Source organism: Typopeltis vanoorti, chromosome 9, assembly GCF_054136105.1.
Source record: "Typopeltis vanoorti isolate ZY-2024b chromosome 9, IOZ_Tvanoo_1.0, whole genome shotgun sequence".
NCBI classification, from domain to species: domain Eukaryota; kingdom Metazoa; phylum Arthropoda; class Arachnida; order Uropygi; family Thelyphonidae; genus Typopeltis; species Typopeltis vanoorti.
The window spans coordinates 122,878,264-122,899,418 of NC_143557.1; the positions used below are offsets into that span (position 1 = coordinate 122,878,264).

The window sequence follows — 21,155 nt, forward strand, 5'->3', positions numbered from 1 at the left end:
CGCTGGCTCTAGTCCTGTTGTAGGAAATATCTCTATAGTGTTCGTCCATATATATATATATATATATATATATATATATATATATATATATATATATGGAAATCTTAATGGAAACAGTAAATTACTGTTCACAAATACCAAAACAATACTGAAAATTTAACTATTTCACATTACAAATTAAAAGTAATACTTTCACATAACATGAGTGTTATTTTATCCTATCCTTCTCATCCGTCTAGGACAGGAGTGGTGAATCGGCTGCATTAATATGCCAGTAACCCTTCATTAGGAAGGGGAACTGGCATATTAATGCAGCCGGTTCACCACTCCTCTACTGCATCCCCTAAGGGCGATATTCATGACTGTATCCATGTTCATAGGGCCGGTTTGCCTGCTTGTTGGATGACTCCCCCCCCCTCCAGATAAACTGGGGTCCATGCCCAAGACCAGCTAACTTGGCTATGGCTGAGGAAGATCCTTAAGCACGTTGTCAATGGGAATTGAACCTAGGACACTCCTTCCCCAGGCATATGGTTGCAAGCGCATAGCTGCTAGGCTAACCGCACAGACAGTGTTATTTTATATATACAAAAATGCAGAATAGATTATTTTGAGAGAAACTTCCCCAGAAAATTTTTCAGTTTAGTGAAATTCTTAACAAATCTTATCAATTATTAATTCTCTATTACCAAAAATTGTAGAAGTGAATTCAATACACTTACAATTTTCAAAGTAATGAAGGTACTCAGATTCTAGCAAAATTGTGGCTCCACATCTCAGAAAATTTTAATTCTCTGAGAAAATCACAAATATGTTATGTACAGATTTTAAATACGATTAAATCATGGAAATGAATTTATATGTGCAGAATGGTTGAACAGAATGTTCAAATAATGCACATTTTCAAAAAAAAATATTTTAGAATAAGATCATTTTATATTATAAAAAAATACTAAAATAAAGAGCCAAACGGCTTCATTTTGGCGATGTGAAATTATTTAAATTAAGGGGATATTAAATCCCACATTATTTCAAAGCCGAATAAGAAACTCAAAGATAGAAATCAAAGAGTTTCATACCGAATATATAGCCAACTATAAAAGTTTTGGCAGATTGTAGCGTATGCTAAAACACATGGTTCAATACTAGGGCAACTCATAGCAAAGGTGGGTAAAGTTCTGATCACTATTCTTAGTATTTCCCATAATGTAAAACATATCTCCTAGGAGATGTATGATATTATACATTATGGTGGAAAGTCACTACCCAGACTGGTTTCGAACTTTATTGAGGTCTCATCAGTGAGTAGGTAGACCTAGATAATACCCAGATTATAGTGAAGAGAACTTATATACTTTTCGATACGAGTTGTCAAAAAGGTGCACCAGTAAATTACTAAAATAAAGAGCCAAACGGCTTTATTTCGGCAATGTAAAATTATTTAAATTAAATGTGGGATTTAATATCCCCTTAATTTAAATAATTTCACATTGCTGAAATGAAGCTGTTTGGCTCTTTATTTTATTTAGTAATTTATTGGTGCACCTTTTTGACAACTCGTATCGCAAAGTATATAGTTCTCTTCACTATAATCTCGGTATTATCTATTCTCATCATTGAGTCTACCTACTCACTGATGAGACCTCAATAAAGGTCGAAACCGGTCTGGGTAGTGACCTTCCACCATAATGTACATCATACATCTCCTAGGAGATGTGTTTTACATTATGGGAAATACTAAGAATAGTGATCAGAACTTTACCCACCTTTGCTACAAGTTGCCCTGGTATTGAACCGTGTGTTTTAGCATACGCTACAATCCACCAAAACTTTTATAGTTCGCTATATATTCGGTATGAAACTCTTTGATTTCTATCTTTGAGTTTCTTATTCGGCTTTGAAATAATGTGGGATTTAATATCCCCTTAATTTAAATTTAAAAAAATATTTCTACTCACTGCTACGTATTTCTTCTTTCCAAAAAAACACATTCCAATGTTATTCCACAATGCTGGGCTCTCTGGGGCAGTAGAAGCAGCAACTCGATATTTTGTAAGGGCAACATCATAATCACCATGAGTCTGCATTATGCTCCCTGCAGCCAATATGCCAGGAACATAATAGGGATCAAATGTCAAGGCAGTACCCAATTTTTCAAATGCTTTTTGGTACATTCCACACTAAAAATTTAAGAAAATAACTTCCTGTCATTTAAATGGATTAATATCAATCATGAATAGAAATTGTTTAAGATAACATTTATATTTTTAGAACAGAATAAAACTTTAAAATATATGCTGTTTTTAAGCTTAAAGAAGGATAATGCAATTTAGTCAACTTTTGGCTGTAAGTAGTTTCATGAATATTGGTATTTTAATAGATGCTGTTTCACTCACTATGCTGGCCATCATCATTCCTCCACTGTCCTCTAATTATAAGCAGCTGCTGCTGGTCAACATCCATGCAATGGTTCAGTTTTAAAATTATTAAATCAACTTCTCGTCCATCTTTTTTTTTTCTCCCATCTACCTCTGTTCTCTGAAACTTCTTCCATATACTCACAGAGGACAGCATTGTGTTAAGGGTTTAACACAACATGGCAAATTAAGGACAAATCTCTCACAGAGTTGATTTTATATACAGTAAATCCTCCATTTAACGGACCTTGATTTAATGGACTTTGGGTTTAACGGACAAAATTTCCAGTCTGTATGCCACATGAAAATTAACACCCTGTTAATTTTAAAATGCTTTTAACCAAGATTTGCTTATGATGTTATTTGTTATTAATTTCCTGTTATTTTTAACAAATTTTGGCGAATAAGCCATCATATATTGGAAAAACACTGTAGTAATTTAGCCAACATAAATGAGTCGCTGCTCATAAAACATGTTTGCCTAATGATTAAGATGTGATCACACCAATCGCACTGTAATTGATTCCGTAAACTAATTACCAGTTACGCACTGTAATTGGTTCTTTTGTTGCATGGCATGACTTTCTGCAACAGTTTTATTACACGTTTTTGTAATTTTAGGGAGTTAATTATAAAAAAAAACAACAGCAGAATTCAAAAGTTCAAAAAAAAAAAAAAAACTTGATAGTTTTTTCAAAGTAGGATTACCTAAACCAAGCGCCTCAACATCTAACATTAACTTATCTAAAAGTGTTAAAAATTGTTAAAACAATTTTTTTGTTATTACAGTGTTAATATTGAAAAAATTGCAGTATAATTTTACAGATATTTTTATTTGAAAAAATTTGCGATTTAACGGACACCCCATAACTCCTATTAGTCCATTAAATCGAGGGTTTACTGTAGCCTCCTGAGCTAATCATTAGCAGAAAGTCGGTACTGCATATGATTTGCATATTTTCCTTTAATAACAATTATAGTTATCAAAGAATTAAAGAAAATTTAACAATTATGTACTTATGGAAAGCTTGGGTGTCATTAATTATTCAAGCACTTCAGAGTATAAACAACACCAGGAGAGCAAAAACTATATTTATACATTTTCTGTTCCCTTGGTGTTGTTTATACTGTGAAGTGCTATTATGAATATAACAATTACAGTTCCTGAAGTACTTGCATCCAATGACTAGTAATTCCAGCTACCTGACCTGGATTTGATCATATTTTATTTCATGCTTATCTGATGGTCAAATTCTTTTTATCTCCTTAATTTCATCTTTTTACTTTCTTCGAAAACTCGGGTTTTTCATCCTGCATACAGACAAATCTGCCTTTAGGCCACACACAATTTACAGACAAAAAATATTAGTGGCGATAATGAGCAGCAGATAGCGTTGGTGTAGATGACGGAGACAGAGAATTGTAGAGTAGATACCCTCCCCTCAATGAGTCTTTGGACTCCTTAAAAGTGTCACAAAATAATAATAATATACTTCAGAACCTATGCTATTAGAGTAACTTGAGGGCTAAGGCCTCTATTCTATTTTCCTCTTGCCAGTTTCCTGTTATTCTATTGTACAGCTAGAGCTATAAAATGCATCTCCCAATCTGCCTCAGTGTGGAAGATGAGACCAAAAACATCTTAATATGAAAAGAATGGCCATAATGGTAATTAATATAATCACAAATAAGACACTTTATGACCAGACACATGAAGAAACATTTCCAAACCTGCAAAAGAAAGTTGTCCCATTTGGTACAGCTTTCTAAGACATCGAATAAGAAGAAATGAATGACAATATCTATACAGCAACTTAGAATGTGGATACTCTCAGAGAAGATTAGTAAATATTGAATATAATTGGCATATACTAACATAGACACAAATGAAATATAATTGAAGATCTAAGAAATGGGCATCTATAAATTACAAGTAGGAAAAGAAAACCAAACATAGAGCTGGAGTTTTGATTAATAGAATACAAAATAAACAGACATAAAACTCATGACTGAAAGAATCTGTCCAATTACAATAAAAGATATCATTTAAGGATAGTGCAAATTAAGTGGGATATTTCACTTATATCCCGCTTATTTCACTTATATCTCACTTAAGGATAGTGCAGATTAAGTGGGATATAAGTGAAATAAGCTAACAGACACAAATGAAATATAACTGAAATGAGCATCTATTAATTACAAGTGAGAAGCAAATGAAAAGCAAATATGGAGTTGGACTTTTGATTAATAAAATAAAAAATAATATGCAAATATCATATCAGAAAAAATCCATCAAATCACAATAAAACTGAGAAAGATATAATTTAAGAATGCTACAAGTTAATCTTCCTATAAGATAAAGAGTACAACACTGATGAAATAGAGGACCTTGTTTATGACCAAATAAAGTCATAAAATTATTGTGTTAATTGAGTTGATTCATCTGCAAATAGTTGGAATAAATAGTTACATGAGAATGATAACCCAGCAGGACTATAAATGGAATGGTATGATGTTTTTCATGAGGACAGGAATAGTAAGAAAGGAGATCAGTGCTATTGATGATAGCAAGGCAATTATGTCCACACAAAGTTTGAGATAGAAAGGGAAAATAGTGGCAGTGATTTTATCATTATTATTACGTGACACCTCCAAGGAGTCCAAAGACTCATCGAGGGAGGACACCTACTCTACAACTCTCCATCTCCACCACTCAAATCTACTGACTACAGTGAACCACATCATCTACACCAATGCCATCTACTGTCCACCACCACCACTAGTATTTTCACAGACAATCACAAATGTCCATACCTACAGTGGGATTTAAATCCACAGCTTTTTGGCTGGAGAACAGATACACCTATCACCCAGCCAATCAGGCTGGCAGTTTAAAGCAGTATGGTGTGAGGTTGATAGGATGGGATATTTAGTTGGATGTTGCTTGAGGCTGGGGAATGCTGAGGTTGGAGACAAAGAAATGTATAGGCAACTTGGTTTAGTAAGCCAGAGAATGGTGATCATTATGGGCAACTTTAATTATGGCAATATTGATTGGAATGAAGAGATAGCATCAAGGATTAAGGAAAATGAATTTTGAGTTCTTAAGGGACAATTAGGCAATATGTAACAGAGGCCACATGAGAGTTGAGTTGTTTTAGATTTTATCATATCAGAGAATGTGCTTGTGAATGGAAAGTCTAATCTTTCCCTGGTTGGCAAGAGTGATTATGATCACTTGGATTGTAGCTAGTCACATGAGAACATCCATGAAGAAGGTGAAAAGGAGTAAAATAAAATGGATGAATGACGGGATTAAGCATGCAGTCTGGAAGAAGAAGGCAAAGAAGCAATACAAGATGAATGTTGGTAATAATCAGCTGCATGAAGAGTACAAAGAGCAGACCAGGAAGGTGACTTAGTAAAGACAACAAAGGTACAGTATGAGTAAAAACTAGCCAATCAAACCAAGAAAAATCCTAGTGAGTTTTTTTCACTACGTGGCAAAGTAGAAGAAAGAATGACTATGGGAGGATGATGTTAATTTATGACAGTGCTGGAGTGGTAATTGATGCAGAGGATATACTTGAGGTATTCAATGAGCAGTTTATCAAATCATGAGAAGCTGGAGTGTAAAGGATATGGTGGTGAAGGGATTGATGGTAAGAGAGCAGGAAATATATGAGGGATTGAGTAAACTTGATGTTAATATGGCAGTAGGCACATGGAACTGCAGCACCCCCAATTTTTCTTGATATATAAATATATTTATTACTTTATTTATATTTGCTTGTAATTTCCTTAATCCTTATTCTCAATTCTCTTATTTTGTATAAAAAATAATAAAAATCCATCTTGTAGCACTTAGGAGGGCAAAGGACGCTAGCAGCACTGTGTTTACCACAGTGTCATATTGATACGCGTCCAGGCATATGCACGTCACAGTGAGATGCGAGCTATCAGCATAATGTGGCACTGTCCGTCATGCAATTACACTGTTGTCTATATGCAGTTTGCGTCAGTAGTAGAGTGTTTGTAGTGCTTATCGTGTTTACTCCATTTTTTTAAATATTTGGACATTACAATTAAAGGAATGGATTTTATTTTTAAATAATTTTGAATTATACTAAACTGTATAATTTTATCGATAATAAACAATATTTTTTCATGTTTAATTTTTACCATAATTTTGATATTTTATCCAAACACATATACACTGTACTTACAGTGTCTATGTATATTTCGAAAGTTGCAGCACCCCCCACAATTTCAAGCCACGAGCTGCCACTGGCAGTAGGACTTGACAATATATCACTGCATTTTTGAAGGAATGCTCTAGAGCAGGGGGGTCAGCAACCAGTAGCACGCATGCAGCCCAAACGTGCATTTTTGGCGGCGGCCCATAAAGGTTTACCATACTTGCATGGCATGTGGCCCATATATTGAATTATTTAAATAATACATTTTATAATATGAATAATAAATTAAAAATAATTTTTATGCCTATATTCGTGATATCGCCGTGCAATTTGGCACGAGTCAACCGTGTGTCATCATGAGTGGGGATAACAAAGGCGACTTCATCCGATGACAACCAAGATTTTGGCACACTTTTGCAGTCGCCAACTACATATGTTGAAGAAACATATGATGGAAGAAAATCTACATCATTATACATGTTGCAAATCTGCATCTACAGTTGGACGGCAAACACAAAAGGAAACATTTGTTGGTATTATTGAAGATTTACAAACGGAATTTTCAACAATATTTGTGGATTTTCATAAAAATAGCATCGAAATGCGATTATTTTTGAACCCTTTTAATGTCGACATTGATGACGTACCGAATGAACTACAGATGGAAGTTTTGGAATTACAACACAATGAAACATTAAAGAACGCATTTTCGTTAGAAAATATTCAAAACTTTTATTGATGCTTACCAAAAAATTTGAAGGATTAATCAGTTTCGCAAAGAAGATGATAGTTGCATTTGGAAGCACATGCATTTGCGAACAAGCATTTTCTGCCATCAGTTTTAGAAAAAATAAATTTGCTTCTCGACTGACTGATGAATATTTGCATGCTTCTATTCGAATTTGCACCTAAAGTTATAAAGTGGACATAGATAATTTGACTAAGGGAAAACAATCACATTAAGCAGGAAGACACATATATTGTGATGCATAAACTATATAACTTTGTTTTTACGTGATAATAATTTTTCATTGAGTTTCATTTTTATGCTTGTTTCATATCAGGTGCTCGAAATATTTCGGTGTTTTTTAAGGTAGGTATTATTTCTGGGAAAATTCCCATGTTACTCCTCTAAACAAAAATAGGCTAAATAGCCATAAAAATAATAATCTGTGTTTTTTTAAGATTGATATAATAAAAATTGATAACTTAAGTTTTTTTTTTCCCTCACTATTTTCTCTTAATTAAACACTTGCAGCCTGATTATTAAAAATAAAAGCTGAATGTGGCTTGCGAGTCAGAAAAGGTTGCCGATCCCTGCTCTAGAGAATTAACAGCATCCTTGCCATACCTGTTTAACATGAGTCTTGCAACAGAGCAAGTCCCAAAGGAGAAAAAAGGCTACAAATTATAAGCCTTGCGTGTCTGGAGTTAAGGTGCTAGAGAGGTTGGTGGGACTAGGATTCACAATTCTCTATGGTAGTCAGCATGAGTTTGTTAGGAGGAGGTCATATTTCAGCAGTCTTCTTACATACTACAAGGTGATGAATTCACTGGATAAGGGAGATACATATATAGTAGTATACTTGGATTTTTCAAAGGCTTTTGACAGCTATTGTCACAGCAGGTAACTAAATTAAACTGGATTTGATTAGATAAGAGATCAGCTAGTTGAATAAGTAACTGGCTGTCTGATATGTATCAGCAGGTTGTGTGTGTGGAGAGTGGTATCCCAAAAGAGGAAGTTTACAATTACAAAAATAAACTCTTCTGACAAATAATAGGAACCCACTCACTCTCTCCTGCATTAGCTAATTTTTACCTGAACATTTTGAGGATATCTTAATCTTTACAATATAATCCCTACCATTCTTTTCAGCACATTATGATGATATATTCACAATCTAGCCTTATCCAAAAGATACACTTTCTTTATTCCTAAAGGAGATAAATGGTCTATAACTTTGCATAAAATTTACAATGCAAGTAGAGAAAGATGGGGAAACCGGCCTTTTAGATATTTTGCTTTCTCGCTCTCCATCTGATGATCTTACTACTTTTGCATATTGTAAACCAACTTTCACTGGCTGTTACACAATTCAGCACATCATCCTTCCAAAAAAAGCTCAGCATTATAAAAACCTCCAATAAATCATATATATGTTCTTTATTCCAACCCTCAAGACCTCTGACTAGAAATTCGTCATATCCAGAATTTTGATTTTACATATTATGATCAAAAATGGCTTCTCCGAGAAACAAATACAACATATCTGTGATTCCTCTGCACCAACTCCAAGAAACCGTACAGGGTTTCGATTCCTTACACCTCCAGTGTCTCTGAACCTGTTTCAAGAATATTAAAGAAAAAAAACTAATTTAACCAACATTCTCTCCTAAATAAATATTCATCTTGGCTACCTTCCTCTAAGGACAGACTGATTCCTCTTACTCTTCCAAGCTTGTAACAAGTTCCATATGAGGGTGATATTCTTTATTGTGGACAAACTGGTTGCTCTGTGGAAAAATGAATGCAGGAACATCATTCTTACGTCATTTACAATAAATGTGGATCGGAACAGCATGGTGTGGACACTAAACATAAAATCTTCTGGTCACAAACCTGACTGCTTAATCGAGGCTGCTTTAAACACGAACATTTATTTATGAAAAGTGTCAAAGCCTTAGTGAGTGCCCAAACTCAAAACGATTGTATGTTTTTATCAAAACATGGCTGATTCTCATTCTCCTTAGTCATCACTAGTTTTAAGTGATGACATTCATATCTCGATGTCACATCATGTATTCACATGGTGCTAATATCTTTTGAAATAATCTATTCCGCCTTGTTCAACTGTTCCTTCACTTCTCCAGCTTAATTTAATTTTGTAACCTAATAGATAATAATAACAAGACTCTAGCTTTGATGTAGTAAGGTTTTTTTCCCAACCAGAGGTCAGGCCAATAGTTGTAACGGTTGGTGAGTAACTTTAGCATACCATGTAGATTGTAGTGCAGCTCGTTTCTTTGTATATATATGTATACTCCAGATGACGACCTTAATGTGAAAGTCGAAATGTCGAGTGTTCATTTTGGTTTATATTAAACTAAAGTTTCGCTCTAACACAGTAGTTGTTTCCATAATTTTCATGATGAACAAATGATTTAATTGGGAACAAGTAGAATGTGAAAACAGAAGTTGGAAGGATGCTTAGGAAAGTAAAAGCTAACACTATTAGGAGAGGTAGTCAGTGTGCTGCTATGGTATGGTAATGATGAGTTGAGATGATAAGCAATGACCATGAGTAAAATATTAGCAGAGCTGTGTGAGGAGAAAGGAGTAAAATCTGAATGTATAGAATGAGTTTGAAAAATAGAGATGGAATTTTAGTAGAATGATGAACTACATTTACATGGCTTTGATGTGCATTGACTAGAGAGAATATTGCTGGAAGGGAGAGTAATGAAAATGATGACAGTGGTGAACAGGAAATCCAAGGTGAATAGGATAGAAGAGTGCTTGTAACAGAGATATGAGTGAGAATACTGAGGCAAGAATTAGAATGCAAGACAAGAAAATGGGGAGGATCGGGATAGACAGAGAGATACTACATGAAAAGGGTGAATGCTGGAACTAGTAGCGAATGTGGCTATATGAGCAGACAACAAAGGAATGCAAAGGGAGCATTTGAATTTGGGAAAAATTATGGGATAGGAAGTGATAATGAGGAATGTCCAAGGGCAGAAATGTAGAAGTCATATCTAAAAAGTAATGTCAGTAGTACTTGTTACAGACCAAGAAGTAGAGGTAGTGTCAAGGAAATGTATAGGCAAAAAAAAAAAAAAAAAAAAAAAAAACCTAGGCAAAATAAGAAATGGGCGATTTTGATGAAGAGATGGAACATTCTTGAATTTCTTGAATTTTAGAATGTAACAGAGCACATCAGGATCGAGTTATTTGGATTTGATCATTTTGTCAGAAGATGTTGCAAATGGAATGTTGCATCTCCCTCATTAGTGAGGGTGAATATGAAGTGATCATTTGGGTAGCAGCCAGCCAAAGAAATAACGTGGAACTACAAGGTTGCTGATTATGCAAAACTCAAGAGACGGCTTGGAGCTATATCATGGAATGAGGAATTGGGTGGTAAGACCAATGCTGTTTGGACACTATTCAAGAACTACTTAACAGAATGTCTAAATGCATTTTAAGGGTCAGGAGGTTAAATAAGGTAGGTGTGAAAAACAGATAAATGGAAGAGGTTATAAGTGGAATAGGGAAGAAGATTTTATGGAGATGGAATAAGATGAGAGGTAATAACCAGTTGTATGAGGAGTACAAAGAACAAGCAGGGAAGGTGACAGACAACGTTGCTTAAATAGTGCGATGAGTAGCAACTAGCTAATGATTTTCAAGAAAAACTCATGGTTCTTTTGATATGTAGCCACAGAAGAAAAAATTATTATGGGATGATGATGATACTGATTGGTGAAAATGGTAGAATGATAGTAGATAATGGTAAAAAAAAAATAATGATAGAAAATAGTAAATGAGCAATTTATAAAGGTATTTCATCCTTAGGAGTGGAGGAGAACTTATAGACCAAGTAAAGTATTTCAGCTCTTTACATTCATTTTAGTGAAGATGATTAATTATGGAAACAGGCAATAGACTACACAAAGTGGGTATGATAGGGGTTTTCTTTTTATGTATCTGGGATACCAATTTGTTATTCTTGAAGTCTTGCATGCATGTTATATGTCATGCCCACCTCTCTCTCTCCTTTTTTTGTTTGGTTGTTGTTATAGATAGCTTCTACAACATCTTTGAATCCAGATTTTTCCTTATTTCAATGTGTCTTATTATGATCTTTCTTGTTTATATTACAGACTCTTCTTTCTATTGGCTTTGGGTTGTTGTTAAGCTTTGTTCTTCCTTTTTTGTTGTTTCATATCTTGCTGATATAGGTAATTGCTGGTGGAATACTATTGTTAAAAAGGTTTGATCTTGTTTTGATATCTATTTTTTGCTTTGTGATAGTGTCTTTTAAAAAATCTGGTTAAAAAATTGTCAAGCAGCCTTTTCCCCCCATTTTTTATAATTTTTTTTTATAAATTTTTAATAGATTGTCCATTTTTAATACATATCCTAAATAAAGATAGTTCTCCACTCTATGGCTATTTTGCAATGTGATTTGGTGGTCATGACAGTGTTCATCATTTTTCATCCTCTGTCTTGTCGGCACGGTTAGCCTAGTGGCTATGTGACCATATGCCTAGGGAACAAGTGTATTAGGTTCGATACCTGTTGACAACGTGAGAAGCTTAAGGATCTTTCTCAGCCATAGCCAAGTTAGCCAGTCTTGGGTGTGGACAGCAGGTTCCCCCCCCCCCAAGTTTATCTGGGGTTTTTCATCCCACAAGCAGGCAAACTGATCCCTGTGAACACATGCTACAGTCATAGGATATAGTACTTAATCCTTCATTAGGAGGGCTCAACCAGTCCTAAAGGATGGTTAAGGAATGGGAGGAAATCACAAATAAATTAAAATCATCTGTCTTGTCAGGGTAGATTTGTAATCCTGACATTCTACAATGCAAATCTATTTAATTCAACATTATTTCTTATTCAGATGGGTGATGAGATATCAGAGCCACATCATCAGCAAACAATATTTTCAGATTCCATCTATATTTAAACCTCCATCCAGGTTTGTGTTTTTGATAATGTTTTCTGTAGATTTGATCTAAAATTACTCCTAAAAGTTCCCTCAAAATGCCTGAATCAATACAGAGGAGAGCAATAAGACCGATAAATGACCCATCTCTTACCAACTCATTCTCCTCACTTTCACACAGACGTTTGGTCTCTGCCATCTGTATATTCTATAAATAGTTCCATGGAAAACGTTCGTCTGAAACAGCATCAATAATTATGTTGGAAGTTTTTCCTACTTGGCTAGACTATAATAAATTTAGTTTAATCCTTTATTTAAGTGTAAGCAAACAAAGTTTGTGCCTGAAGTATCTTCAAGGACTGAGGCAACTCGTGGTAAAGGCGGACTAAGCTCTCTTCACGCCTTTTCTTAGTATCGCCCATAATGCAAAGCACATCTCCTTGTGGACATATGGAAGGGCCACTACCCAGACTGGTTTCGACCTTTATTGAGGTCTCGTCAGTAGGAGCCAGACGCAGAGGTGGTGATACCAAGATGGAAGCAATGGAGAAGTCATATTTAGCAACTTGTATAGATAAATATGATTCTCCATTGCTTCCACCTTGGTATCACCACCTCTGGATCTGGCAACCACTGATGAGACCGCAATAAAGGTCAAAACTGGTCTGGATAATGGTCCTTCCCTTAATGCATAGCATTATACATGTCTGCAAGGAGATGTGCTTTGCATTATGGGCGATACTAAGAAAAGGAGTGATGAGCGCTTGGTCCGTCTTTACGAGTTGCCTCAGTCCTGAAGATACTTCAGGCGCAAACTTTGTTTGCTTACATTTGGATAAAGGATTAAACTAAATTTATTAAAGCATCAATAATTCCCCCACTTTGTACTAAGCTCATTGGAACATGTACAGCTGCCACCCAACATCCTTTCACAGTACACCTTAAAACCCACAGAACAAGTTTCTTTTCCTCCTCCTCCATCTCTGCTACTGCAGTAGCAGTACTGCTACTGCAGTACTGTGGAACAGTCTTACCCCTGATGTATTTCCCAAGGAATACAACATACAGGCTTTTAAATCAAATGTAAAAAGTTTCTCCTTTCCCAACCCCTACCCATATATGGTACTAATGTACTATAGGTTGACAGGCAAGCCAACTTCTCGTATATGGGCCCAATATAAAAAACGGATTTCAGTGTTCTCCACATCATTCCCATAATCCGTTGTTTGTCCTCACAATTTTAGCAAAATGTCCACGAAATTTCAAGTCTCTGTCCACCACAACCTCCAAATCCTTCATCTTCTCCACCTCCTCCAAAATATCCCTGTCAATCCTATACTCTGCATCCCATCTTTGTTTCCCAAATTTTAAAGCCTTGCACTTTGTAACATTAAACTAAAATCCCCACACACTCACCCATTCAGACAGTCTACTTAGGTCCTCTTGCAAAGCTACAACATCTGTTCTACTTCTCGTAACTCTCCACAACTTTGCATTATCTGTAAACAACTGTATATTACCATTTAAGTCCTTTCAATGTCATTTACATACAAATTAAACAACTGTCCCAAAACAGATCCCTGGGACATGCCACTAGTGACCATCCTCTTCTGGGATATCACTCACCCATACACAAACCTGTTGATACCTGTCAGACAGCCAATCTTCAATCCAATGGACTAATCTTGTATCCAACCCCATCTGTTCCAATTTAACTACTAGTTTGTCATGTTGTAATCTATCAAAAGTCTTTGCAAAATCTAAACATACTACTGTATATGCATCCCCCTTGTCCAATGTATTTGTCACCTTGTTATAAGTAAGCAAGCAGATTGCTAAAACATGATCTTCCTTTAGCAAACCCATGCTGTCCATTAAAGAAAATTCTGCTGCTATCCACCCAGTTCTGAATCCTTGTCCTCACTAGCTTCTCCAACACCAGATAAGCAGATTGATCTATAATTTGAAGTTTTAGTCTTATCATCTCCTTTATGAAGTGGAACAATTTTGCCATCTTTCCATTTCTTTGGAACCTGGGCTAATCTAAGACTCATGTTGAAAATGTACTTTAAAGGTGTTAACTTCCTGGAACTTTCTCTCAAGACATGCGGTGATATAATATCAAGTCCCATGTCCTTGTTGATATCAAGTTTACTCAATTTCTCATAAAATACCTCCTGCTCACTCACCATCAGTGGTTCCTCTCCCATTCCCACTGCTCTCAAGTCCTGCATTATGACAATCACAAGGATGAAATACTTTAATGAATTGCTCATTTAACATCTCTACTATATCCTCCTCAGTGTTTATCATTCTCAACAATCTCCCATATTATACATATATTATATATTACATATTCTACCTTTTCTGGTAATACTTCTGGTGCTTTATACTCAATTAACTGTATTGGAGTCACATTCTGTGTGGATGAGTACAGCTTACTGTCATAATTCTGGACACTTTTTGCCTTTCTCTTCTGCTGGTTTTCTGGATAGTTAGGAGTGATAGTATCACTGTTTGTTTCATACTTAATTTATAAATGTTTTAGGCTCCTTTATTTTTCTGTTGCCTCTTGCAGTTTATTTATTCTAAATTTGGTGTAATTTTCATCATCATCAAATTCCTGCCATGTACCCTCAAGGGGTGTACAGGATATGATAGTACTAAATGAAAAATTTACATCATTACTAACTTCCTATCTACAATTTTCCTCCAAATTAGTCTGTTACTTGTCAAGACTCCAACATTATCAGATCTTATATTTCTATTGTCTAAGGCAGAGGGTTGGCAACCTTTTCAGACTTGCGGACCACATTCAACTTTTATTTTTAATAATCGGGCCGCAACCGTTTAATTAAGAGAAAATAGTGAGTGAAAAAAATACTCCATTTATCAATTTTTAATATATCAATCTTAAAAAACACAGAAATATTTAAAGTACAAGATATGAAACAAGTATGAAAATGAAACTTATTGAAAACTTATTATCACATAAAAACAAAGTAATATAGTTTATGAATCACAATATGTATGTCTCCCTGCTTAATGTGACTTTTGTGATTGTTTTCCCTTAGCAAATTCGAATCAAAGCATTCAAATGTTCATCAGTCAGTCGAGAAGAAAATTTACTTTTTCTAAAATTCATGGTAGAAAATGCTTGTTCGCAAATGTGTGTGCTTCCAAATACGACCATCATGTTCTTTGCAAAACTGATTAATCCTTCAAATTTTTTGCCAAGCATTGATAAAATTTTTAAACATTTTCTAACGAAAATGCATTCTTCAATGTTTCATTCTGTTCCAAAATTTCCATCTGTAGTTGGTTTGATATGTCATCAATGTTGACATTAAAAGGATTCAAAAATAATCACATTTTGATGCTATTTTTATGAAAATCCACAAATCTTGTTGAAAATTCCATTTGTAAATCTTTAATAATACCAACAAAAGTTTCCTTTTGTGTTTGCCATCCAACTGTAGATGCAGATTTGCAACATTCTTGAAATTCTTCAAATTGGCAGTGTTTCAGACCATTGTGTCAGATGTAATTTACAGTTGTATCACAATGTCCATAATGTCTTTCAATGACAGAAATAGAATACCCCTATTTTCAATAAAGAAGTACTTGCTATTCCATTTATCGTTAAACCTTCTTCCTACATCTGCAATTTTAAGTTTTCTTGAACCCATTTTTGAAATTATTTTTAAAAAATTATCATACCATAATCTTTGGCTATCTCATTTAGATCTAAAATAGCTTTCTGTAAGTTATCTTCAGAATTTGTAATTATTATTTATTTAAAACCTATCACAAGTATATATGAAAATAATCAAATATAAATAAGATTAAATCATGAGCTATCATATATGAGAGAGATAAACCAAGGGATCCGACAGGGATGTCCCCTCTCAGCAACTCTTTTTAATATCTACTTAAATGAAATAATGATAAAATGGAATAAACATTTACATCAAGGAATTAAACCTTCTCCTACAGTAAACTTAAACACTCTCCTCTTTGCCGACGACCAAATAATAATTACAAATTCTGAAGATAACCTACAGAAAGTTATTTTAGATCTAAATAAGATAGCCAAAGATTATGGAATGATAATATCAACAGGAAAATCAAAACTATGGCCTTTAAAAGACAAGATCCAGCAAGAACTAAAATAGTAATAGATAACAAGATCTTAGAACAGGTGAATTCATTTAACTACCTAGGATGTATGATCACATATGAAAATGAAAAAGATATAAACATAAAAATTGCAAAATATTTAAAAATAACAGGTGTAATTAACTCTATATTTAAACCAAACCTAGTTCAAAAACAAACCAGACTAAAAGTGTACAATACATTAGCCCTACCGGTCTTAATGTATGGAAGCAAAATTTGGACAATAAAACAAAAAGACAAAGATTAATAACAGCAGAAATGAAGTTTATGGGAAAAACTGCAAAGTATACCCTATTTGATCACAAAAGAAACAAAGAAATTATGAAAGAATTAAACCAAGACCCAGTAATAGAAAAAAATTAAAAAATATAAACATAAATGGATGGAACACGTTCAAAGAATGAAAACAGAAAGATTACCAAAACAATCCTTAAAGTACAAGCCATTAGGAAAAAGAAAAACAGGACGTCCTCTTAAACAATTCAATGATGACTTCTAAGGCCGGAACAGGCCATGCTAGGCTTAAATCCTTGATACGCATGATGATTTTTATCAAATATACATCCTCTGAAAATAATAGTTGATGTTATTGAATTATATTAGAAAATGGACCAGGAACGCAACTGCAAAAGTGTCCCAAAATCTCAGTTGTTGTCGGATGACATCGCCTTTGTTATCCCCACTCATGATGACTACAGTTAACTCATTGCAAGTTGCGCGGCAATATCAGGAAATATAGGTATAAAATTATTTTTAATTTATTATTCATATTATAAAAATGCATTATTTAAATAATTCAACATACGGGCCACATGCCATGTAAGTATGGTCAACCTATTATGGGCCACCAAAAATGCATGTTTGGGCCTTGGGCCACATGTGGCCCACTGGTTGCTGACCCCTGGTCTAAGGCACTTTGTACCGTATCAATCCACCTATATCTTGGTCTTCCTCTGGGTTGTTTTCCTGCCAACCGGGCAGAGAACACTCGTTTTGCTAATCTTTCCTCACCCATTCTGTTTAAGTGACCATACCACTTGAGATTAGCTCTGCTAACGCATTCCTGGATGCTGACAATGTCAAGTTTTTTCCTAATATCCTCGTTTTTAATATGATATTGCCATTGATGCCATCTATTCACGCCTCTAATCTTTCCCAGAACTCTCATATCTGCAGTCTTTGGTCAAGTGTTTTACTTCTGACCCAGTTCTCAGATCCATAAGTTAAAACTGGTTTGAACACTGTTGTTTATTTCTTAACGGTATATATTAGAACACAGAAAAATAAGTAAATAATTAATTTATTAACTTATTGCTGATATTTCGCTGGTGATATAACCAGCATCTTCAGAGCACAAAACACAGTTTGTCACAATATGCGAGACTATAACAACATGGTGTAATGAAAAATGATGTAAAGCAAAAGTACTGCACAGAAACTCTTACAAGTCGGAGAGATTGTTCTTAGAGGCAACAGAAGCCCTGAAACACACTCCAAATCTCAACAAATATGGCTGTATAAATTTGCCTAAAATCTGGGAGACAGTCATCTTAAGAAAAAACTAGTACCGGTTTTTTCTCTGTTTAGGACTCTAGTCTTATGTGATAAATTTAAATTTTTTTTTTTTTTTTTTTTTTTTTCAGATAGAGAGCACCAAAATCAAGACTCTAGTCTTTGTGTGGCTGCTACAATTTTGTTTAACTAATCCGTTGATTACACCATGTTGTTATAGTCTCGCGTATATTGTGACAAACTGTGTTTTGTGCTCTGAAGATGCTGGTTATATCACCAGCAAAATATCAGCAATAAGTTAATATAATTATTTACTTATTTTTCTGTGTTCCGTTAAGAAATAAACAACATGTACGACGAATGGTTTGAACACTGTCTTGTATATAGCTAATTTAGTTCTCACTAATTTCTCTCTTATTCCATATAAATTATTCAATTGACTTCCTACCACACCAGCTTTGTTGATTCTATTGTCTATTTCCTTATTTAATTTACCATCTTCAATAAAAATTGTGCCTAAGTAGCTGAAATGCTTTACTTGTTCCACAGGTTCTCCGTTCACAACGCGGTTGACATTTTCAACGATTCTGCCTATATTCATTGTCTTTGTCTTTTTATTGCTGACCTTCATACCATATCTATTACAACAGTTATTCAATTTAGTCAGGGAATCTTGCAGACTTGTAGAAGATTTATTTAGAAGTATAACATCATCCACATAAAGCAAAGAGCTGACATTAACATCTCCAATTTTGATGTCATGTTTAATAATGTACATCCTTGTCTCACACCAGATTTAACATTAAACCATCTTCCTGTACTTCCTTCAGTTCTAACTGCTGACTTACAACTGAAATAAAGACTAAATATTGCTTAATATAATGCCCCATTGACACCATATAACTGTAGCATACTGAATAGCTTCTCTCTTGGCATCCTGTCATATGCCTTTTCCAGATCGACAAAACTTAAATACAGATCTTTGTTATATTCCCATGATTTCTCAACTATTTGTCGTAAAGTGAAGATCTGATCCTGACAGTCTATTTGGCCTGAATTCAGCTTGTTCTTCACCAAGCTTTTCTTACACAATTCTTCTCAACCATTTCTCAAGTATACTTGCATAAATCTTGCCAGGAACACTCAGTAGAGAAATACCTCTGTAATTCTCACATTCAGCCTTATTTCCCTTTTTATATATGGGTACTATGAGAGTTCTACTCCAATCGTCGGGAATTTGTCCCTCTGTCCAGGCCTTCTGAACTATGCAGTGCAGTCACTAAGAGTTTTATACCACCATACCTCAGCATTTCTGGTTGAATATCATCTACTTCTGCTGCCTTTTCACATTTCAAGCCTTCTTGTATCTTTATTCACAGTAACTTGTTACTCGTTTACAGTCTTGCTGTAAATACTGTTACAACTTCTGTGCACTCATGCTGCCCACAGAATTGCACGAGCCCAGTTCCATTAGTGGCACTGTGTGCAGCCAATCAGTAGAGAGAGAGAGTTGTCTAGCTATATGGGTTAATATGCAGTGAGGAGATTATGAGAACAGTGTAGCTGTAATAGCACTGTTATTTTCAACATGCTTAAAACACTCAGGATCAGCAGGATCAACTATTAACTGTTATAACGATACAGAAGGTATATCTGGTCTCCAAAGAACAGGTCAACCATGCTGCATTAGGACACAACAGCTTGTGAGGGCTGTGAAGGCATGTCTCTCCATAATCCTGTGAGAATGCAGAAAGTGATGTTGCGAGAGATGAATGTCTTGCAGAGAACAGTGTCACATGTACTAACTGATGACCTGGGGGTGAAAGTCTACTGTCATTCTACTGGACAGTTCTTAACACCGCAACTTATGCAGCAGAGGGTAATAAAATCAAAGTCACTTCTCCGGCAGCACATGAACAACATACACAGAGATATCCTTTTTATAGATGAGATGTTACCATTGAAGTCATTTAATCGTGAAAATAATCAGGTATATATATATATATATATATATATATATGTATGTATGTCCTGGATGGTCGCACAGCACATGCCATGACACCTAGGATTCAGAGAGGTCATCACTCTTCCTCAGCGATGCTTTGATGTGTGTGTGTGGGGGTGACATATCAAGGGGTAACCAAGTTGCATTTCTGCAAGAAAGGGATCAAAACCTCCGCCAGTGTATCAAGACACCATGCTGGAACCTGTGGTATAGTCCCTGAACAACACCATGTTTCACAGTAGGCAGTGGAATTTGCAACAAGACTCAGCCCCTGCACACAAGGCGAGGACTACACAACAGCAGTTGGAGGCAAATGTGCCTGACCACTTATCACCATCTGACTGGCTGTCTAGAAGTCCTGATCTGAATCTGTTGGACTTTAAATTGTGGTCAGAGTTTGAGAGTAGCCTGCAAGAAACAACACCCCAGCATTGCCAACCTGAAGGTAGATTTGGAGTGAGCAGTGGCAGTGTTTCCATTGGATGTTGTGCATGCCACCATTGATATGTGGCATGCACAACTTCACAGATTTCGGGTGTGTGTGAAGGCAAAAGGGAGACATTTCAAACACTGAGTGCTGCTATATGCATATTTTACACATGGTTTGTATGTGCTGAAAGCCATGATTTACTGATAAATTAAATGTTTATGTGCTGTTTAAGATGTAACAGTATTTATGGCTAGACTAGGTACATATTCTAAATGAATATGACCTGAATTTTTTTTTAACTCACTTCTTTTACATAGCAGTTTGAGAGTTTCTTGGCTGAGATGCTCCTTGATTTTTTTCTGTTGCAAATTCTACCTGTTACATTGCTTTATTTGTTATTCAAATTTGGCCAGGTCTTTATATATATCTTTTTTGAAGCTCAAATCAATCTGCTTTACTAATTCCAGCTTAATGTTGTAACATTAGGCTGGAACAGTTAGGAAAACAAATTTAAGATCTGACAATGTTGGAGTCCTGACAAATAGATTAATTTGGAGGAAAATTGTTGATAGGAATTTAATAATAATGTAAACCTAGTCATGTCATACTACAACATATTCTATCTACCATTTGAGGATACATATCAGGAATTTGATGCTGATGAGAACTTTCACTGTAGCAAGCTAAACAGAACCACAAGAATAGTTATAGTTGACAGCTGTGAATCTTATAGTG

General features: G+C 35.0%; 1 protein-coding gene across 1 annotated transcript in view; it reads right to left on the bottom strand.

Moving 5' to 3' along the window:
• BBS4 (Bardet-Biedl syndrome 4) overlaps nt 1–21,155 on the bottom strand; it is a 102,780-nt gene that overhangs the window by 21,887 nt on the left and 59,738 nt on the right. Inside the window, exon 8 of the mRNA XM_090397513.1 lies at nt 1,959–2,180. Coding sequence (XP_090253639.1) covers nt 1,959–2,180 — 222 coding nt within the window. The remainder of the gene's footprint in view (nt 1–1,958; nt 2,181–21,155) is intronic.